General features: G+C 34.2%; 2 protein-coding genes and 1 pseudogene across 3 annotated transcripts; 1 reads left to right on the top strand and 2 right to left on the bottom strand.

The window, feature by feature from the left end:
• Nucleotides 1-3,681: 3,681 nt before the first annotated feature.
• LOC125848775 (polypyrimidine tract-binding protein homolog 1) lies at nucleotides 3,682-12,737 on the bottom strand. Of its 2 annotated transcripts, none has more exons than XM_049528706.1 (10): nucleotides 12,447-12,737; nucleotides 11,649-11,858; nucleotides 10,885-10,947; nucleotides 10,728-10,801; nucleotides 9,438-9,533; nucleotides 7,230-7,287; nucleotides 7,054-7,158; nucleotides 6,877-6,958; nucleotides 4,519-4,631; nucleotides 3,682-4,338 (listed from the first exon to the last, which is right to left on the bottom strand). In XM_049528706.1, the coding sequence occupies exons 1-10, from the start codon at nucleotides 12,627-12,629 to the stop codon at nucleotides 3,919-3,921; spliced, it is 1,404 nt and encodes a 467-aa protein (XP_049384663.1). In that variant the 5' UTR covers nucleotides 12,630-12,737; the 3' UTR covers nucleotides 3,682-3,918. The 2 variants fall into 2 exon arrangements, with proteins under 2 accessions (XP_049384663.1, XP_049384664.1); XM_049528707.1 differs by having other exon boundaries at nucleotides 4,073-4,338; nucleotides 4,566-4,631.
• A 1,513-nt stretch (nucleotides 12,738-14,250) lies between these two features.
• Nucleotides 14,251-19,039, top strand: LOC125848773 (KH domain-containing protein HEN4-like; annotated as a pseudogene).
• Nucleotides 19,040-22,630: 3,591 nt separating this feature from the next.
• Nucleotides 22,631-24,097, bottom strand: LOC125847484 (uncharacterized). The gene is given in 2 exon segments (XM_049527094.1): nucleotides 22,631-23,014; nucleotides 24,089-24,097. Coding segments are annotated over 2 exon segments (225 nt in total). The 3' UTR covers nucleotides 22,631-22,798.
• Nucleotides 24,098-24,207: the final 110 nt, after the last annotated feature.

Below are 24,207 nucleotides of genomic sequence, written 5' to 3'. Positions count from 1 at the left end.
TTGAGGTTTCCTACTAATTTAATTTCCATGTACACATTGGTAACCAGCTCAGACCATGCATGTGTTGACTAAATAACATCACTGCTTTAAATATTGTTAGTGAAATTAAACTACTCCATGTTTATCTAGTCATTTAGTCTTTGCAAATTTAGTGGTGATTATACAAAATTATGCCACATTATCCGCAACAAATTCCACCAAGACCTAGTCCACAAAGCACCAATGTGTGGTATTTTCAATTTTTCACCAAAAATATTTTTAAAAACATTTTCTTTAAGAATAAGGAAAATTGACTTTCCTTATAAAAGTAGTGAAAACAAGTTGAATAAGTGACATTCTAAGTTAATTGTCTCTTCCCTGTCCATCCAACACCTCTCTGACCCGACCCCTTGACCATCTCACCCCGCCACCCTTGAATCCCAACTCCTCACACCAACGCATCCTCATATTCATGTTTTGCTACATTACATATAAATTACTTTGGAATAATATGTTTTTTTTGCTTACATTTCAAACACTAGAAATAAATAAGAACATCACTTGTTTTCCAAGAAAATATTTTCTGAAAAACATTTTCCATCCTACCAAACACACATATTAACTATTTCATGTAGATTTCTTAATACATATACAATATCTCATGGATTCATGTAAACCCCCAACTTACACTCTAGTTCTACCTCTGACTACGAAGTAGAGACAAATTTAAAGTGAATTTTGTAGGTTCAACTGAACAAGTTATTATATACATATTCAAAAAGTTCAAAAATTATATAATAAGCATAATTAGATCAATTTACCGACACTAAATCTTGAATTAGCTTCGAAAGCAAAGTGATGCAATTTTCACCATATCGAACTAGACAAACGTACCCTGTCACACGTTTTGTTGTTTTGTTTGCTATTTATCTTTTTATTTGTTCTGTTCTGGAAATCTTCGATATTAACAGTTCTATGAAGCTGTTACTACTTACTACTACTAGGAAACACTAATTTGAAATTCTAACATCTGGCATTTCGTAAAAGATTAGTATAACTTTCTATTTTGTCACACGAGAGCCCAATTAGTTATTTGTTGATGAACCAATTTTACTTTAAACATGCATGTTAATCAAAATAAGTAGTAGATCAACAAAAGATAATGCTTAAATCCTAATCATAATTAAGAGTATTAGTGGATTATTTCAGACAAAAATTAATGGCACATGATTTAGCCCTTTTGATGTGCACACTGGGGTTTCAAAAGAAAGTGACATAAAGTCATTCATCACATGATCATTCACCACTAATCCGTAATTTCTACAATAACAATAATGACAATAGAAGTAGTAATAGTCAAGAATTTTGGGATAATTTCATCCGTCACAACCAGAGGGGTCTAATGTATAAGGGTGGGTTTTATTTGAACCCAAATACTTTTTGACGTGGAGTACGTATAAATTTACATGAAAATTTATTAAAATTACAATAAATAGATATAAATGTATAACTTTAAAAATAAGCATAATATATAAATGTGTCTTTTAACTTGGTCTCGGTTGACATCTATGTCTTCCAACTGTGGGTGTACACAAGTAGACACTTAAATTTGTATAAAGTTGAATAAATAAACACACATGACCTACATGACATAATATAAATCAGCTTTCATGTAGGATGAGTATATCTCACACGAATAGTCATGTAAGATGCAGGTATCGACTTGTTCAGTTTCATATAAATATACGTGTCTACTTGTGCATATCATACTTTTAAGAGAATAAATGTCAGGTGAGACCAAGTTAAATGGTGCGTGTATATGATATGATCTGAACAGCATATTGGATTTATGTTAAGTCATAAAATTTAAACCTTGAATCTGATCGAGCTCACAACTGTTTTGTTCACTAAAATTAAAAATAGAAACGTGATTTTAGGAAGTTAGAGTGTCATATCACACTCTTCTTTACTTCAAGTAGCTCTTAATTCACTACCATACTTGAGAACTTCCCTGTATATGTTTGGCGATAGTTTTTAAGGCTCCACAATTTAGAGTTGTAGTCCATTATATGTTACAACTATTTAATGATGCCATTTAATATCACGCTGAATTCCAACCCCTTTTTACCATTTATGCTCAATTGTCTAACGCTACGCTTGAACCATGTTAAAAATATAGCAATACTATATATTAATCATATCAACTTATCACCGGGTAAGAATATATAGTATTAATTAATCATGATTGAGTGATAATAATCGACTATATATTAAACACATGTCATGCATTTATTGGTGCAGTAGAAATACCAGATTCAGATAAGGTTTTACCCTCCCTCTAATCAATTTAGTTTTTTGATGAGATGGTTAGATGCCTTAACTTTAAAAAAGAAATTAAGTGTAGGATTTTGTTATGAATTTTATAGCTAATCCATTACTTGATCTCTCATAGTTAACATTATTTTTTGATAATTTGATCTGTAAATAGAATTTTGATATTATTGGCATGTGTGTTATATGTATTTGAAGATGAAAACCGAAAGAGAAAATTGTCGGCTGATAAAAAGAATGAAAAAATAGGGAGAAAGATAAGAGGGGCCATAAATACTGAATGTGGTTAAGGTACCAACCAGCACGTAGATGAAGCAACGACATGTATAAGTACTAAGTAGTTGCAGAGTTATATCAACAAGTTGTACTAGCAAAAATAAAATTAATTCATTTTTTGTTGAAACAAAAGGGTGTGGTGGTCCATATTCGATCACTAGTATTAAAATTGATAGACAGCTGACACTCCCCCCACATAGTTTACATACGCACATGAGGAGTTAATGAGTTTTATATGACAACTGATCCAATGGTTGAAAATATCTAAATATAGATTCACTTGTCCAACACAAACTAAAGATGTTAGCAGACATGACTACGATAGTAACATAAACACATGATTTCTATGACACCTACATATATCATACAGGAATTTTACCATGGGTCAATTTCAATTTCATGTGTTGTTAGTTTATGTAAGCCATTTGATGAAAAAGGTTTTTTTTTTAAAAAAAAATATTTTTGTGTGTTTCTAAAATAAAATCGGTATGAGTCATATATTTTATGGGTAGATTTTCCAAATGAAGATTGTAAAATAGTAAACAAAATGGAGAAGCAAAATAAGACGTGAAAATTTAGAATTTGTTCTTTTTTGGGTAGCACAAGTTCATCTCTCATGTGCCACTGGGGGAGATGTCCACTTCAGATGTAATATGTCCTGTTTGACATGATGTATCACGGGATATCATTTCGTTTTTAATTCTTTTTTCACTTATAAATATAGATAATAAATAAAATAAATTATTTACTTTTTCCAGTGTTGGCTCGATTACAAAAATTATGCGGACAATGCTGCATGATTACGAGCATATGAAGAAAATAAACGACTCACTTTTCCATTTTCTTTCCGTTATCAATTTCATGGATTCTTCTATAATATGAATCGACATGACTACTTGTCCTTATTATATATGTTAAGTAGACATCAAACGATCAATTAACAAATAATTTGGAGTGTGTTGTGATAATATTGAAAAATCCTTTGAGGGCAAATCAGGTAGCAGCTGTTATCCGCATAAATTCATCATTTTTGTTTCATGCAACTCCGCATAACTTGGCCAGCTTAATAGCATAATAAGAATAACAATGCTAATGTCAATAAGAAAAACCATTGTTACTAAACAACTCATTATACAGATGAATCTTTTCCACTCTCAGATCAAACATTAGTTCAATTCATCAAGAAGGCCAAAAACTAAAATTTAGGAGTAGTTCAAGAAAGAAGAGAATGTGAAGGTATACAGCTGACATCACAAACCCACGCCGACACTGAACAAGTACCCCTAAGCCAGCGTAAATTAATAACAGCTTCGATGTTCCCAAGAGAGCCTATTAACCATGATAAGGTGCATGCCCAGGAGGAGGAACACCTCCAGGCGGCATGGTTGATGGCTGAAAAGGCTGACTTACACTAAAAGGTCGACTACCAGTAGAAATGTGATTGGTCTGCTGTGACGATCCAGGAGGATGTACTGCAGTTGCATAAGCAGGAGCTGGTGGAGCATATGAATGACCAGGATATCCAGTAGGAGCCGATGGAAAGGTTGATCCTCCACCCTGCAAATTTGGATTCCATGCAGGTGGTGCTTGGCCAGGAACAGTACCAGTAGTGGCATAGCCAGCTGATGACTGTACTGGACCAGACTGAGGATTATGCCAAGCAGGTGGTGTGGCATGGACTGCAGATGCTTGTTGCATCGCAAGCAAACTTGATTCTGGAACTGTGTAGTCTCTACTTTTGTCACTGTATGCCTGCTTCGACACAATTGAATAATTAATTCAAGCTAAGAGGTCTAATGAAAAAGATGCAGGAAGGAACAAGTGTCAAGAAGCATACTTTCAGTAATAGAATCTTAAAATATGGTGTCGACTCTTTATTTATTTAGACATCATTTTTCCCTTCGAAACCAACTCAAAAGCACATATCTATACCTGTACATTCAGATCAGTATGACGAGAGTATGATAGATGAAGCTTACAATAGCCACCATCATATATGCAGTGTCCCTCTAAAGCGTCCTTTGCAGCAGCTGCAATTGTTACATCTGCAGTAAAACTGATCCATCAACACCTTATGTTCCAATAGGTTCAATGTCATTGAAAAGGATGACATGGAAAAAAAGGAAAAAAGATAGTGGAATGTGCACTTGGAGATGATAAACAGGATGATATGTTTACAAACCCATCTGTTAATGCCTAGTGTAAGATAGCAGAATGTGCACTACTATTTTTTCTAACTATATAACAGTAGTATTTGGTTCAGCTTTCACGCACCTCAACTATTTCTATAGGTCGATCCAAGATTTACACTTACTAGGTTCAACCTTGCATTGAACTCTTTGTACTATTAAAGTTATGGGTTCAGGTTTGATATATGTTAGTAGTATTTTAGTAGATTTTTTACATATATATCCATACTGTGTATCTGATTATTTAAGCAGGCACCAATTACCTCCCAAAAATACAATTATTGAGTAATTTTGTCCACCAAGGCTTGGGCAGAACTCAGAAGAGAATAAATTATCTACTGAAGCATTTTCTTTTTGTCTATATCATAATTTGAACTTTGGTCCCCCATAGTTTTCACCCACATCGACTGTTGTGCCACACCCTTGGGTGCATGGATCAAATTATCCATTAGAAGACCGAAAAAACGATGCATGAATTTCCTTGGAAAATACTTGAACACATTTATAGAGACCATTAATTGGGAGTTCTGGCTAATTTTTAAGGCTTTAGAGTATCCTGACATCCAAAATCACATTCAGTATAAGTTGGTCGTTGTGCATTCTGCAGGAAACCTGATCTACTTAAACATGAGGTGATTGAAAATACGGGTATTCACATAAATGATTCTAATGCAAAATAGATCATGTACATCCATGCAGGATGATGAAGGTTTGGCAGTGTATTTGTATAGGGGAATGTTAATAGAATCATTCTCTGAAGCTAGCCAGTTGTTCAAGTATAACTCCTTACTGCCCTCACACATATTTCTCAAGACCAAACCAATGGCCACAACCGTCAAAGAGGATTTGATAGCATCCATGGTGGTATGCTTCCATTAAAGATTGACGACCTTCAATGAAAATCAAGATGTTTATTGTGGAAGAAGAGCACAAGAATGAGGCAAAGAATTGCAAAGAAGAATGGGCTCGGTGCTACACATATTCCATGATCCAAGTCCAAGCCCAAGACGAGGAAGATTAGGGCCCATATGAGCCCCAAAAATTAAAACCAAGCCCACATAGGGCTGAAAATTCTCCCCAAAAGTGAGCTTAAGTCCTCATCCAAAATGGACGTAGAAGTCACGTCCAAATGTTTAAAAGTTCGGCAACTTTTTCCTTATTTTGTTAGGGAAGAAGTTCGGCATTATTTTACGTGCTTTCCTAGTTCAAAAGTTTTCTAGTTAGGTTTTAGTATTTTATTATTTTCATAAAAGTAGAATTTAGATCTCATATTACTTTGAATAATTTTCCCCTATATAAAGGAGTGGATTTTGATATTTTTGAGAATATTATTTGAGAGATGTTTCTTCTTTTTACACATTTGTGTGTGGTGAGGTGACTATGAATTTGTATTGCAACCTTACCGGAAACATTTTTTTGGATGTAAGATTAATACTTAACTTGATATCTTTGGATTTTTATTAAAGTAAAGTAAAGTAGGTAATTAGTTTTATATTAATTATTTATCTCTAATTTCTTCGAGATCTAGATAACTTTGTTATCTAAGTTTTTGAATTGACTATATTTGTATCAGAACTAACATTAATCAGCTAATTTTTGAATAATAAGATCAACTAGGGGTGATTTGGAAGGTTGTATTAGATTCATACATGTAAAATGTATTAATCATGATATTATTTAATCCTATGTTTTGTAGGATTTTTACCCTATTCAGTATTATAAGGTATACAACTTTTTTTGAGAAAGTTAACTGGATTATAAGGTATACAACTAATACACAGCAAACCATAGTATTAGCAATACATGGTCTATTCACACAGCGATAGGCATACCTTATAAAAAAACACATCGATAGGCATGGGTTAAGACAGTCCCAGGGTCCTTACTTCTTAGCACTTCATTTTGCATATCTCTATCCTTCATATTTTTATTTCCACATTATTTTCTTGTTTTCTTTCAAGTAACTCAAATTGGGGTGAGGAAAGCGTAAAAGAAGAGATGAAGAAAATAAAGAAGCCACCATAAACCTTAAAGCCTAGACTAAGTATACACGGGCAGTTTCTTAAACTACCAAAGAACAGCACCCACAATCCATACATACCAGGATACTGAATTAATGCCTGGGTTTGACCATTCTTCTCAAATATAGCGATCTTCTGAACAGTACCAAATGCAGAGAAAACCTGTTTCCGGGCAGAATATAACAACAGCAGAGTATAAATGAATGACTACACAATTACCATAATGGGCATCAATGAAATAACACGGGAGAAAATACCGTGTTAAGGACATCGACGGTAACAGCATACTGCATATTTTCTAAAGAGGCAAAAAGCACATTACTCTCGGGTTCCTTTTTCTTTCCATCTGGACCTACAACAGGCTGAATACAGACCTTGTGAGGACTTTTCCGATACAAGGATGACAACAAATAAAATGAGGAAAGGAACATACTTGAAGAACCCCCTCCATTGCAGTAGGATTTACTGGGAGATAAGGGTTTGTGTAGTCCCTATACAATAAAAGAAGGAACTAAACATGAATCAAACTGATGTAAGCTTCTATGAATATCAGATCGACTAAATTATATAACCCTGAAATACATATTTCCCCAAAAAGTTGAATTATAGACACATTAAATATCTTGAAGGCAATGATAAGTGCAAAAACACTGCTATTAAACAAAGATCACCGTTATGGAATCACCACAGCAACTATACCACAAAATAACTACAAAAATAAGATCCTACCCCATCCCACCCCCTAAAAGCTCAGTTCATATGACTATTGAGATGAAAAACTCGAAATTAATCAATCAATCAACTATGCATCAATTCCAAATTAGCTGGTGAATCATCTATATTCAATCAGCTCTATTGGACTGGTTTCACTCCAACACTAAATAATTCTCCCTCCATGCCTTCTTATATGATGATGCTTGACTTGTAAAGAAAATAAAGATGTTAATTTGAATTATATATAATATTAGTGATAGTGAACTAAACTATTATAGTGGTTGAAAAGTTAAGACTTATAGACATAATATCATATCAAAGTTTAAAATTTGAATAGTTTATGATACTAATTATTGAAAGGTGGGAGAGTTATATTTATTTATTTTTGATGACAAGGGAAACCCGCAGTCGCTGCCCTTTGGGTACACACAGGGTAAAACCCCCGCTCCTATGCAATAGCTCGCAATAGGAGAGGTAACCCGCACTAGGCAAGCCCGGTGCGACGAGCTCGACCCAGAAGGCAAACCCCTTGCTTTCGCTGGCAAGGGGTTTCGAACTTGAGACCTCTAACATGGAAGTCCCAAGCCCAAACATTTAAGCCATCAAAGAATGGAATAAATGTCATATAAAATGGACAAATAGATTACAATTTACAGAAATTAGGAGTTCACTAAAACTATATTCTCTAAACTCTCACTCTTATCCCTANTCACTCCAACACTAAATAATTCTCCCTCCATGCCTTCTTATATGATGATGCTTGACTTGTAAAGAAAATAAAGATGTTAATTTGAATTATATATAATATTAGTGATAGTGAACTAAACTATTATAGTGGTTGAAAAGTTAAGACTTATAGACATAATATCATATCAAAGTTTAAAATTTGAATAGTTTATGATACAAATTATTGAAAGGTGGGAGAGTTATATTTATTTATTTTTGATGACAAGGGAAACCCGCAGCCGCTACCCTTTAGGTGCGCATAGGGTAAAACCCCTGCTCCTATGCAATAGCTCGCAAACCACATAGGAGAGGTAACCCGCACTAGGCAAGCCCGGTGCGACGAGCTCGACCCAAAAGGCAAACCCCTTGCTTTCGCTGGCAAGGGATTTCGAACTTGAAACCTCCAACATGGAAGTCCCAAGCCCAAACATTTAAGCCATCAAAGAATGGAGTAAATGTCATATAAAATGGACAAATAGATTACACTTTACAGAAATTAGGAGTTACTAAAACTATATTCTCTAAACTCTCACTCTTATCCCTATATCAACCTAATAGTTTTCCCCATCAGTTTTCCTACATACCTTCCAATGCACCGGTAAGTAGATGTGACACTACAGTGATAACTAGGGTTTGATACTGGAAGAGTCACTAGGAACACACATAAACGTCACAGAGGTTCTTAACCAAAGGCAAATATACTCATCTAACTTATATCCCGTGTTTTTTGTTTTCTAACTAGATCCCCACGATAAGTGATGCCAGATACAAATAAAAGTCAACATTCATCCATTCATACTTCTTTACCACGGGCAAATATACTCATCTAACGTATTTGAAATGAATACACAGTAGGTGATCCCTACAACAATAGACAAGCATTCTCCAAACCATGAACTCAGTATAAAAACAAGGATCTTCACATGATCATCTAAAATGAGAAATGAGAAGAATGTTGTTAACCACTATTATGAGATCAAGAAAATTACTACGAGGCCATGACAAACACATCTGTGTTTTAGCTGCCGAGCTTCACTAAACCCTAGATGACAAGAAGCATAAAAAATTAGAAAACACCTCAACTGTAAATCAAAAGCAGATAATGATAAAATTAGCATGCAAGCAAGTATAGCAATAACAATAAGAATATAAAGAAACAAAGTCAGAGATACAAAAAGCTGTCTAGGTAAATCTGTGCTACCTGCTTCGATGAGATTGAAACTTGATATTAAGATCCGTGTGTGCTGAATATGAGATGCGCAAGTGACAATGATTAACATGTTCTGGAAGAAGGTACCTGTGATAAAAAATAAAGTTAGGATTATACCCCAAAAATCTATCTGTATAATAAAGCGAGGTATTAAGTAGGTGATGTGGCACCTCGCCTATTGGTTTTTATCTTTTTTGTCAATTTTTTGACTTCTCTTATTTTACCCTCAAAATATTTGTTGAAAAAAAAATTCACTCTATCAATAAATCTATAATTGTGTACAGACATTTAACAACATTAACTCTTACAATTACTTTGTTGTTTTAAATTATTCTACCTAGTTAAAGGTTTATTAATTTTTTTTTTTAAAAAGAAACAATTCTTTACTAGAATTCCCATTATTGCTTAAAGGCAATCTCTCTATATATAGGAAGATAGCAGGTAAGCATGGTACCCACTTTTGATTTACCCAAAATAACCTTAAAGTACTCCTGCCAGCTTAAAAAAAAGGGACTTCTTGGCCTTTTTAACTAAATTCCTAAAGTTGGGATGTTTCTTTTTATAGGATATGGATTCATTATTTCACTTTTTTATCATTCCACTTATTATTAATTTTTTATGGCCGTGGTGTCCAAGCCAGCTTTCGCGCACCTCGACTAATTCCACGGGATACCTATCACCTCCTACCACCAAGGTTAGGACAGATGGAAAGAATCGCCTAGTGTTTTTGTCTCTACTGGGATTTGAATCTGAGACCTCGTGGCTCTCAACCACTACATTGACCACTAGGCCACACCCTTGGCAGCACATTCTTATCACACATGACACCGAATGTGAGCCTCTGTTTCATCTAATCTACTCTACTCTACTCTTAATATGATGTGTAACCTCATCATCAGTCACCCATTTCCTTGGATTATAGACACAAGGTACTCGAGCAAAACAAAAATAATATCAACTTTTTGAAAATATAAGTGTCAATAATTCATATTGGAAGATAAATACAAGCAATGCCTTAGAAGAAGAAAAGGCAAAAACATTCTAGGGTTACATCCTCCAGATTCTTAACTAGATATTTGTTCTCTTTTCTGTTATTCTTCACATATACTGTTAAACTGAGTTATTTTCATATATTTAATCTAAAATGCTCTCCGCATATGCTTTCTGTCATAAAATTTTATGACCGCGCTTTGCGCGAGCAAGTACACTAGTTGATCAAACGCAAAGTGGGAAGCAAGATGAATAAATCCAAGGTATGTTCAAACAATGGACTAGCCATACTTTGGTATACTTCTCCCATCCAATGCCTCTCTAGCAGCAGATGCTGTCCCAACATCACTAAATTGAATCAATGCCTGTCAAGATGTAACAGAAACTCATTAGCACTCTGCCAAAATTAAGAAAAAGCCAAAACTCATTGGTCCACAGACATACAGACCTGAAAACCTGCAGCCTTCTCAAAAGTAGCGATCTTTTGAACAAAACCAAAGGCTGAAAATACCTGAAATGGGTTTTGGCCCGTTAAAAGCAAATCAGACAGAGAAAGGTAATAAAGGACAATCAACGTGTACTATGTTTCCCAAAACACATTGAAGAAGAAACACAAAGGAACTAGATTGTGAGTGCAGAGTAACACCTGTATATGCAAGCCATAGAAAGGTTTATGACCGACATGATTACATATCCAGAATGTCTCCAACAAAAGATCTTAAATAATGACCATCTGTGATTCAATCAACTTTAGTTAACACTGCCGTCATCTAATGTTGTTATATGCGATGAAAGTGAAATAATTAGTAAGATTGAGCTCTTCTAAAATCTGAATCATAGCCAGGGTTTTGGGCTACAGAAAGCAGTAAAGGTTCCAAGAAACTAAAATAATGTCCCAAGAACAATATGCTATGCTAGAGAAAATGTATTTTAAAACGAGAAAAGATAAGAGAAAATATATTTTAACACAAAGCAACATAAGAATATTCTTCATAGAAGTCCACTAGTTGTGTTTTTTCCCTTTTTTTTGGGACTTGTATTAAAATGCTAAATTCTTAGGGAATCGTGCTGTGTTCAAAATGTTATTAAGGATTATTGGATGAATACTTAACTCTTCATAAGGCACGACTTCTGAACAGTCCATAAGGCCTGAATTAGCTTACTTGGAAATATTTCCTCTATAAAGAGGAGAGAAAGCAACAAAACACTTACCAAATGAATGACATCGATACTGACATCACCAGCTTCAACACCCTCGATAGTCACCAGCAAAACATTTCCTGGAACATCTCCGGGACTCTTATTATTGACAATTTCATTCCTGTTAGAATACTGAATGTACACCGTCTTGCCACGAACTTGAGCAGGCTCTGAAGATGAAGCATAATATGAAACCATGTTGATTGCCTGATTAAGGTCAGCCTGCAGTTGACAAATATGCACATTAGAGGGTAATAATAAATGTCATGTTAACGCACTCACAAGGGAAAGACGTATATACAAAAGAATTGCTTTAGAATGAAACCCACGAATGTAACTATCCTATTTCAGCAGTTAATTATTCTACAATTATAATTTATAAATTCATTATGGAAGCTCCTAATATTCTAATTTACAAATTTATTATGACAGCTCCAAACTATTCCAGAGCCAGTTTGAGCACACCTCAACTAATTTACTGGCTGGGGCAGGGCATTCCTACAAGTACAAACTCCGAGGAACTTGCCTGGCTATAGGATTGTCTACTCACACACAATGTTTTGGGGTTTGAACTGATATATCCTAACTTCAAGAACCCAGCCATTTCCTAAACATTCAAAATGAGTTACCCATGGAGCATAGCTACCATGAAGGAACAATAAGAACTGAGAGAGCTTGAACAGTGGATACAATTAATAATTGAACTCTAGCTACACACATTTAGCCGCAATAAAGAAATCTAAAAACGGATGTCCATCGTTGTCCCTCTTAAGACAATCAATCGTGATAATCAAATGAAAAATAACTTACAAATTCGACAAACGCTTGGTTGCGATTGGCCCCGACGTTGCACTTTGTATTGACAATTTTACCAAAGGGCTTGCAAAGCTCTACTAGCTCTTCATCGCTGCAATCCCATGGAAGATTCCGGAGGTGAAGAACTTTCGAAGGTGTCTGCGTGTACCGAAACTGCTGTTGCCCGGATGTTGACATCGGCCGATTAGGGTTACGATTCCCACCGTCGGGATATTTTTTAACGGACTTTGAGAACTGCTTCTTTTCTTTGGGACTCCAACAAAAATTACCTGTTGTCACGTGTATATGTATGTATGTATGTATTGATTTTTGCAATCCCTTCAACTTAAAAGGGTAATTAACCATATACTAAATCTTTTCTCTAAAAAAATCCATCAATTTCCTTTTCTTTTCTTTTTTTGTAATTTATGAATCTTTAAATTAATTTCATAAGAACATATTTTTTTACTCCTATCGTACACTTCATTATTCAAACAAAAATATTCTCTTGCCTGTATATTTAGACAATTTTGTGAAATGAGAAAATAACATTTTAGAGTTCATATTTTTCTCAATTACAAAAGTCAATACATTAATAATGACTAATAATACGATGTAAGGGAAGAAATGAGCTTTTTTAAATTTTATGCCATCATATTGTAGTTATTTAAAAAATAATAATCAATGCTCAATAATTATAAAAAAAACATATATAACCAACTTATCGAATAATCTAAGCAATTGAATTTACTTTTAAAGAAATATAAATTTTAATTTTTATATAATAGAACTGCTTAAGTTATTAAATTGCTTATTGAAAATCATTTTTAATATGTTTCAATTATATGCAATGACCAAGCATATTTTTTTAATGTCGAGGAATAATTTAGTAAGTTTATTGTCACGTTCAAATAATAAAAAGATAATATTTTTTAAATTCAAAAATCAAGGTTATTGAATTAAATTATCTAAACTTCAACCTTTAGCTCCAAAATAATTATCACCGTCTATTATTTTTATTAGTCATATATAAACTTTGCTAGTTTTAAAAAATATTAATTAAAAAATATTTTAATTTAATTTAATTGTGATTTTATATCATCACTTTTCATCTCATCATAGTAGTTTTGCTGTATATGTATTTTATTATATAGTAGAAGTAGTTACAAGCACACAACTCTTCATTAACATGCGATGCTTGAGTTTTGTGTGTGTATTTTTTTTTAAATATATTTTATTTGTTATATTCTTTTTATTATGTTATATATTTAAAAGTTGCGTTAAAATAATATAAATTATAATAATTAATAACATAAAATATTCTATTATATATTTTAAAATGATATTAAAAAATATTATTCCTATAAATTTCTTCTTTTAGCAACTCTTTTGTTTTAATTTTTTACATGACATGTTTAAGACCACAAGATTAATGAATATTCTTAAATTTCTTGTCAATTCAAAATAAATCAAATGAATAAAAATGAGAGAATATTTATTAATATTAAAACAAGTGTGATCATGAAAGAAATTTATTTAATTTTTAGAAAAAAAAATGGTTTGAACCAATTATATTCAGTGGACAATTAAACGGAATGGTTACAAAACTAGTAATTTTTTATATGAATTAGCTTGACTTGACAAAAAGTTTTTAAAAAAAATCTTTTGAAACTTGATAAAATAGGTGATAAATATCTGTGTAAACATAAATTATTTCATTAAGGTAAAATAAGTGTTTTAAAACTAAATTATTACTTACTATTTATTAGTACTGAATATAAAAAAATATATTTTCGTTTGTAGTGAAGCAGAAAATAATTCGTTTCGTACTAATTTTGTTTGAAGAAGTGAAAGCGGAAAATAACGGCGATTTCTAGCAGGAGCGATGGAGCGTGATCGGTCAAAACTCAAAACCCTTGCCTATTAATGAACAACTACAGCAAAATACGTGCTGTGTTTAACGGATTGGAATCGACAACTTGTGCAGATACATTATTAGCAGGTAATTGAATCCACAGAACAGTATTCATGTTTTGAATTTACAATTATACAGATACGTGCATTGAGAATTGATATTCACGCATCTTTATTGAATTTCAGATCTGTCGGATCCAGTATGATTCCTTCAGATAGTTGAATTTTGCAATTCTTATGCTAGCTATAAATTTATAGTGCATTTAATTGCAATAGACAATAATATCAAATAGTTTCAATTTGTGGACCTGAATTCCAATTTCAGGTCTGCCACGATTTGTTATCCGTGCATGCATGTTTCTTTGTTCATGGAATTGTAGTGATTCATGTATCGTCAGGATTATAACAGGAAATCCTGCTAATCCGGAATTGATAGCTCGAGGTTGCTATAGTTAGCACTTAGCAGATAGCTACATGTTTAGCATGTGAGTGATATCAATGTAATTCAAGATTGTTGAATAGATATGTCTTCAGATTCCGTCTCTGGCAATTTGTTGAAGATCAAATGTTGTATAGTACAACAACTTTGTAAACATAATCTTTTAACTTTGTTGCAATCTTTGTATGATAAGCAGAGTATTTCCTGATGGCTGGTCAACGAAATAGCTATGGGAAACGCTCCCATTCACAGTCTGATTATGCTGACAATGGGAGAAATAAAAGGAGAAATACTGGCTCTGATAAGGACCTTTCCTCAATCGGTCCTGACGACACAGTTCATCTGTACTTATGCACTGGAAAGAAGATTGGAAGTATTATCGGCAGGGGAGGTGAGATTGTTAAGCAATTAAGGGTGGACACTAAATCTAAAATCAGGATTGGTGAGACTGTGCCTGACTGTGAGGAACGTGTTGTCACTATCTACAGCGCAAGTGAGGAAACAAACAACTTTGATGGCTCTGAAAATTGTAATTGTCCTGCCCAGGATGCACTTTTTAAAGTCCATGAGAAAATTGTTAGCGAGACAATTGACGAGGATTCTGAGAATGCCCCCCAGGTTACCATTAGGCTTCTAGTACCTTCAGATCAGATTGGATGTGTTATTGGGAAAGGGGGTCAGATAGTACAGAACATTCGTAGTGAAAGTGGTGCTCAGATTCGTATATTGAAAGATAACCATTTGCCTGCATGTGCATTGAGCTCGGATGAACTTTTGCAGGTAACTGGAGGATCATATCCTTTTTGATTTTCCCTTTCTCTGTCTGTATCACAGTGTTGTTCTCCCAGTTTGATACTTCTTTACCATTAAATTTCATTAGGCTATTTCATTTAATTGTCTTGCTAAGTAAATTTGATCAATTGCTACTCTGCTGGTTCATTTATGAAGTTGTTGCTCCTCTTTTTTTCCCCTTAATGGTAATTAGTAAAATGAAGTTACACAATTTCTTAATCAGCTATTCATTAACTGTTCTTTTTGGTGGTCCCTTGTCTGATTTGTTATGTAAAGAATTATGCAAATTGTACTCTACTTCTTGAAAAGAAATTCTTATGGCTCAAGCGTCATTATCTATAAACATTTGGACCGGGTTACCGATAATTGTTGTGTGTTCACACTTCACGCTATGGTTTCAATTGCAATCTTACTTGCATATAGGGCGGTTGAAACTTGAATTTTTTTTGTCACATCTGACTTCAGTACTCTGTGATTTAATTGGGTTTCAGATATCTGGTGAAGCCACTGTAGTAAAGAAGGCTCTTTATGAAATAGCAACGCGTCTTCATAAGAATCCATCTCGTTCTCAGCACTTGCTTGCTTCTGCTGCACCAAATATCTACTCTTCGAGTTCACTTGTAGGTCATACTGCTGGTGCTCCAATTGTAGGCATGGCCTCATTGATGGGGTCTTATAGGGGATACAAAGGAGAGAGTGGGGACTTATCAAGGTCTTTTTACTCTGCTCCAAGGAATGAGTCTTCTTCAAAGGAATTTTCTATCTGTTTGCTGTGTCCTACAGCAAATATTGGTGGTGTTATTGGTAAAGGTGGTGTCATAATCAATCAAATTAGACAAGAATCTGGTGCAGCAATCAAAGTAGATAGTTCTGCTGCTGAAGGTGATGATTGTGTGATTTCAATTTCTGCGAAAGAGGTATTTTCTGTTTCTTCTGATGTTTAGCATTGGAGTGTACAGGTTGAGGGTGTTTGTCCAAGATAAAGATTTATTTTCATGCTTGTTTTTTTCAGTTTTTTGAGGACACATATTCTCCTACTGTTGAAGCAGCATTGCGCTTGCAACCAAGGTGCAGTGAGAAAGTTGATAGAGATTCTGGTCTTACACCATTAACCACGAATTGCTGGTCCCAACATCTCGAATAGGCAGTCTTATTGGAAAAGGAGGCACCATAATCAATGAGATGAGGAAAATTACGAAAGCTAATATCCGTATACTCTCCAAAGAAGGCCTCCCAAAGGTTGCTGCTGAAGATGATGAGATGGTGCAGGTAAGCATACTGATAGGAGTTGTAAAGCTTAAATGCACCAAAATTTATCTCCTACTCTCTCTTTGAAAGAAAAAAGGTTGCTGGTTTCTTCCTGTACTCAGCTTTTGGAGTACGAGTATGACATAGAATGTGGGTTCTTGAATTTTGGATATAGACATATTGAGGAGCCATATATATCTGTTTTCTTTAGATCAATATGAATTGAATTAAGATGTCTTCGATTAAGTTTTAGGAAGGGTCTGGTGTGAATGTAACCTGTGTTCCACAGGCTGCATCATTCAATTATTCTTTCATAGTTATTTTGATTTTGTGTTCTTCTGCCGTACTCTATTTGCGAAAGCAATCTCCCAGGAAGGAGAAAAGAAACAGGGAAAGATCAATCAAACAATACGAAAAGATGGGGTTGCCTATTTAAGACTCTTAGGATAGTTTTTGTTTTTCGTTTTAGATCTTATTAGCATTTCCTTATGCTTCTTATCTATGCAGGAGTATCCTGTTAAATTCTCTGGTTACTTGTGATATGCTTGTTATTTGCTCAACTGACCTCATCTATATGCTTCCAAACATATCAGATCTCAGGAGAACTTGATGTTGTAAAGGATGCACTCATACAAGTAACTTCACGTTTGAGGGCAAACCTTTTTGAAAGTGAGGGTGCTGCATCTGCCTTTGTGCCAGTTCTTCCCTACCTCCCCATGACTGCAGGTTCAGATACCTTGAAACATGAAAGTAGGGACTCTAGAAGACATGGACATTCTTACTCAGCTGGGTATGGTGGTACGACTGATCTTCCACGTGCTGATGGTTATGGAAGTTACAGTGCTATCCAGGTAACATAGGGTTTCATTGCTTGAGGAGCAGAATTTATGAAGATTTTGTGGGAATTCATTAACTTCCTTTGCTATGTATATTTTCTCGAATATATGTGCATCATTCCATCAGCAGAGTAGCAGCATAGGATATGGAGCTTATGAAGGATATTCCCTTGGACATTCTGGTGGTTCTAGGTAAGTTGTTCTGGGCTTTCTACCTTGTCCTGAATTTGGTTGTTTTGTCTTGGTGTGATTGTACCGGCCACCAGCCAGTTCTCTTAAATATACAACTAGGCCTCAATCCCAAGCAAGTTGGGGTTGGCTATAGGAATCCTCGTTGTCCATTTCGCTCTATTTAAGTTCATTGCAGTCCAATATTATATAAAATAAAATAAAATAAAAATAAAACGTTTTTTAAAGAAAAACCAGCATGAGCTGTTCGGTTAAACTTTTGTTTGCTTTTAATTCTGTTTTTAGCTGCTAACTGTTTTGATCACGTGTTTGTATCTTGAATGTTCATGTCTGACCTTCAGACATTAACTAGCACTTGTGGTTTTGCCATTCTCCATCTGCTGCACATGAGTTTTTGTGCAGCTTATCTAATTATAGTTGCTCCAAATTTAGAAAATGAGAGTTACAATTTCTTGTTCTTATTATTCACATGTTAAGCTACTGCTGCCAGGTCATCGGGGCAAGACCCTGCTTCCCGGAGAAAAAGTTATGGTTACTAGAGTGTGTAACTGGACTGCAGGTAGCTCGTGGATCCCCTCTTTGCATTTATTGCTTCTTTCATTTGATTTGCCAAAATTTCGTAGCTAGCTCAGCTTGTACTAAAGTATTAAAGTTCACATTTTGGTTGATGACCTAGCCTCTCTCCTGATATTGAAACTAATGCTGTTGTTTTCCTTTTGCTTCCTTCCCTCCCAACAAAACAGCTGAGATATATGAAGCCTGAAGCCAGCCTATTGCCTCCCTTGCGCCTAAACCAGAAGACCAGATAAATGAGGATTTGGAAACTTTGGCCTACCTTGATGCTTTTCCTTAGGAGGACCATAACTGAAGATTTTACCTAGTATTGAAATTTGCCATGTCCTGACATCATTCACTTACAAGCTCAAATCTTGTGGTCCCAAGAACCTGTGTAGCCAGCACAGCACGCCTTTATCCTTCTTCCCTTTGTGTGGTTGTATTACAAATGAATAAACACTTAAATATCAGCCTGTCTTGGTATACCTTTTTTCAGTTCAATTTTAATTTGGATGAATTATTGTGGGATTTGCTTATTTAATCAAGTTAGATGTTAGACCTGTTGTCCTCGTGCAGTTCTGTCTAGTTTTGCTGGTTCCTTAGAATGGGCAATTTAATTTGTATCCCGGTATTGGAACACATAAGTCAGTGTACAGTATCTTAAATTTTACTCCCTCCGTTCCACAAAGAATGACCTCCTTTCCTTTTTAGTCGGTTTCAAAAAGAATGACCTCTTTCCTTTTTTGGTAACATTTTACTTTTTGCTTTCCACGTGACATGTTTAAAACCACAAGATTAAGGGCAATTTTGTACATTTGACATAAAGTCTTCTTTATTTACTTAAACTCCGTGCCAACTCAAACCAGGTCATTCTTTATGAAACGGAGGGAGTAAATTTTATTTCATCTTCTCTTGTTTGCTTATGATAACCCTGGATGTTTGCTCAAGATGTGATCATATTACGTAGGTTGTGAGTTCCGATCTTAGTAGCCTTTATTCCCATCCCGCGTAAGAACATATATTCTATTATAATTTGCTTGCCTGATCAATTCGTTGTTCAAAGCATCTTCCGAACTTTTCGATGATTGTTTTGAAGAGGATGTCATGGATACCCAACAGGTATGCCGCTTGAGTTAAAGGTCTGTTTGCATTTTTCTGTAGACATATATTTTGAATGTAATTGAATAATGCATAATATATATACCAGTAAGTGTAAATTATCTGATCTGATTTTCATTGCCAGTCACTGTGGACCTGACAGTCTCTAGAGAGGAATAAGTTACCATACGTAAGCGGTAAATCTGGCGGTAAGTTTTTAGTATTCTTACAATCATGTGCTTATCCTTACTATGTACTAGTTTGTGTGCAAGCTAAGATATAATTTCCTTAATCATCAGGTATAAGTGATTTTGCTCATATATGCACACTATAGGTCTCTCGCTTTCTCTACATTTATTTGACAAGAATGTTTTTTTCAATTTCAAAAAGCATGTGCTTTCATTCCCCTTTTTTTTGAGGGGTTGTTTTATTTCAGATGTGAATGTTACAATGCCAATTACCTGTTCTTGTTGATAGTTCAAAAATGTGCCAATTTAGATCTAAATTTCAGGTTGCACTTCTTTCTTTTCATCTTGCCTACTATTCTAAAATGAGGTTGGTAGTTTTCTTCTGATGCATTTGCCATTGCAACCTTTTTGGGAAATAATGTTCAATTTAATGAATAATGTGAAGAACAATAATTGTTATAAGGTTAGGGAATAATTTTTGACAAACACAATCAATGGTGTAGAAGAATCCGAAGCTGAGCTGTGATGTTGCTCGGCTAAGTATATAGGAGATGGCTGTATCCTATAACTAGGTAAGCCAAGTAAATTGCTTCTTTTTTTGTGGGTTTGTATACTGTGAACCATGGATATTGCGATTGACTGAACTAATTTTTTCTCTCAGGTCTGGAGGCAGTGGGATCTGTAAATTAAATAGGCAGCTGGTGGATAACAGCTCTTATGGTTCTTTTTGTCAAAAGATATGTACAATTGCTTAGGGAATGTAATCTAAGCAATTGTACATATCTTTGTTGTCCTTGGCTTACCTAGTTATAGGATAGAGCCATCTCCTATGGAACTAAGAGGAGGTTTTTGTTGTCCTTGGTGACCAAACAATTGCATGTCTGGTAAATAAACATGGATATTTAGTGTGGTATATCTACGTCTTTATGTTAAACTAGTCTGGTGCAAGTGCACAAAATTGCATCAATTTAAAGGGTTACATATCTAAAATAACTTGAACATGGCGTGGCATAATTAGCTCCAAACGCCTGTCCATACTTAATTGACACAGATATAATTCTCATGGATTATTTAATTTGTATGATGTGATGACAATATAAATAATTTTAAATGAGTTGGAGGAAAAACAAATAAATTATGTACTTGTTTAATACATATAAGTTAAATTCACATTACTATGTCTAAGATGTAAGGGTGACAATGCAGTGGTCACCAGACTGCAAAAGCTGAATCAATGAAATTCATGGCCAGCTTGGTAAAATATGGAGCAGTAAATTTGTGTACCTAACTCCATGCCGAAAGGTACAAGTAGGGAGCCTGATCCGCAGACTGCGTTTATTGCCTTGTATAACATCTTTTGGACAAGTGTTGGTACAACATTTTTTTTGATTCACTGTCTCTTTATATCAAGTTATGGGGGGATGATAGGGACAGTGGCTAGTCACATCCAAATCCTAAGAGCCCCTCCAAACTAACTTTCCCCTTTTCTCCATTGGGCATTACATAGAAATTGACTGATCATCCATAGCTATCATTAATGTATTACTAGATTTCCTTTCCCATACAAGAATCCATTATTTATCTACAACTCCTAGAGGCTGTATACTTTGCTTCAAACCTCATTCGTTTCATGCACTGTCAAAGTTACTTCTTTATTCTTTCTATTCCATTCCATCCAATGAGAGTTAGATGACCGCTAATTCTATTTGATTTGATCTCCTTAATTGGGGAAACTACACGTTTTATTCATGTTAAAGTCTTGCATGAGGGAATAAGGTTATCGAATTGCAGCCAAGGATGACTTGCCGGCAAGCTCGATCAATTCTGCTTCATGTCTGGCAAGTCATTTTTGGCTACATATCTGCCTCATTTTCTCATGCCAGAGTTCATATGAAATAGCTATTGTTGTGGATGTCAAATCAGCAATTGTGGACAACACTAAGGAATCTATGAGACAACGGGTAGACTATATATCCTTTGCTTACATTTTTTATTTGCGAAACACGTCTCTAGTTATTAATTAATATGTTAGCATTAGGTTATATATAATTGTAATTTAATATGCAGGGAGAAAGTATCTCTCATGAGCTTCAACAGGATGTTAGGGACATATGATATGTTATGGATCATAGACCAAATCCTAATTAATATAATTAGGTTAACTGTTAAGAGTTTGTTCGACAGAAACATGTGCTAGCGGATGCTGCTAGGTTTGTAACAAACTTGCACTGATATCTAGTTGCCATGACTCAAAATCCTATCGCCATCCAACATCAATTTATTGAAGAATGTTTAAATATTTTTCTCAATAATGTCAAGTGTACTGTGTAATAATAAATATACACTATAGGTCAAAATGTACTGTTTATACACATTAAAAGTTTGAACAGGAATTCTTGGTTTCTCAACTGGACACAATAATCATGGTAACATATACATCACAATAATTAGTGGAAAAAGGAGAGGAAGTATTGAACACAATTTAGCTGATGATGAGTTACTTTGTGTTTTAACAGTAAAACATGTGTGGAACTAGCGAGGTAGGTCATGGACCATGAAACGTTTGTTGACTAATAAATGTGATGTAAGATAAAATACCAAAAACAAGTTATCCTTAATTTGGTTTATTGTGAGAGTATGTTCTTAAATTTGAAGTTGTAGGTTCCTTTTTCAAATTGGCACCTCCTGAGTTATACAAGATATATAAATTGGCCCATTCTCCCAAAGTTTCATTTTAGCATCTCACTTTTATTTCCACGAGTTAAAGATTTGATGGGAAAAAATAGTTAAAACTTTGAATTAATTTGATATTATTTCAAGTCTGAAACTGAAATAATAGATCAATTTTCAAAATATTATTTCAAATCTTTGAGCCAAAATCTATATATGAATTATATCGCAATCTACCAATAACCTTTACTGATCTACCGACCACATAACTAAAATAACATTTGTAAATACCACAATCAAACTGTAAGTAACAAAATTAGTAATCGATCAACCACATATGACATATAGCTCTGTAAAATGATTTATTACAGACCCCAAAGTAAAAAACATAGAAAAAAAGGAGAAGATGTTCATAAACAAAAATGAAAATATAAAGAGCTAAAGGGAGATGAAACCTTCACGGACGAGAAGACCAAACATGAGAGTTACAAGACCAGTTGTTATGCTCTGTGTTGGAGTCATCCATGTTTGCGAATATGCTCCAAGCGTAAAAGTTGCCCCAACTATTCCGATCAAAAATGAGATCATGTTCTGATTCATCTTTCTTTTTTTTTTTTAAATTTCTTCGTCTTCTGATCTAATTGTTTGCAATTGCTGAAACAATTAGTGAGATATTATCGTTGAATATAAAGAGACAACTAATAACCATCCAACTCTCTCAAGGGACAAAGTCAACTCCACCTTGGGGAGACCAATACGCTTTTGTTTATTACTTAATTCATCACTTTCATTTTTACTTGTTCGGATATTGATTTAGTAAACTAATTATTTTATCAATGAAACTTTGAAATTCTAATTTGATTATTACTATTTTATGTAGTTATGTTGAGGGTAGAAAGAAAAAAATATGATAAAATTTTCATGATATAAGAGTCAGTAATATAAAATGGAGAGAGTATTGATGTGACCATCTACACTTGTCATTTCACTTACAACACAATTTCTTACATTTTCTTTTGATATTTGATAATATGAGTTAGGTACGCAAATGTGCAGAACTTCTACGCGTTTACTTTTTTATATATATTGTCTAATCACGTTTGTTGATAAAATGACCTAATATTGCATGGAAAATCAATTAACTTGTATACACTCAGTATGTTACCAAATCATCTAAACGTTAATTATAGGAAACATAAGTGAAGTTAATAACTCATAAAAGAAGGCATAATACCTGTTATAAGAGGTTAACAATAAACCGACACTGTGAAAAAAATGCAGAATCATATATAAGGCCCAATAGACTGGCCCCGGTGCTCAAACTGGCTTTATTACGAACTCGCAACCCATTAAAGATTGAGAAAATTATATAACTAAGCTAACATTTAGTACTTAATTATGCTACATGACTATAGTTATAAAATGTAATTAGACAAACCGTAGCTAAGGAGCCTAATTAAATTTCCTATGGTAGCTATTTGTGAAATATTCCCAAGAAGATTTATGAGGGAAAACCCATGCTGTGGAGAGGCCCAATAAAGATTTTGTAAGAGAAGCCCATAAATAAATATAAAAAGGCCTCATTACATGGAGAGGCCCAAAATTTGAGATTCATTTCAAGTTCCAAAAGTTAGGCCTTACATTAAAATTAAGGAGATAGTCAATTATGATTAAATATAAATATAAATTTTCTCATATCAGTGTAGGTCTAATCATTATTTGGATTACTGCATCCATTTTATTTATATTTTGTTGAGTGCTAAGATCTTTCATGTGTCAATAGCAGGTCATTTTGAATTATTTCTTCTTCTTATTATTATTTCAATTTGTTCCTCAATTTTTAAAAT

Source organism: Solanum stenotomum, chromosome 12 (assembly GCF_019186545.1).
Source record: "Solanum stenotomum isolate F172 chromosome 12, ASM1918654v1, whole genome shotgun sequence".
Lineage (NCBI taxonomy): Eukaryota > Viridiplantae > Streptophyta > Magnoliopsida > Solanales > Solanaceae > Solanum > Solanum stenotomum.
This window is presented reverse-complemented; position numbering and strand designations above follow the sequence as displayed.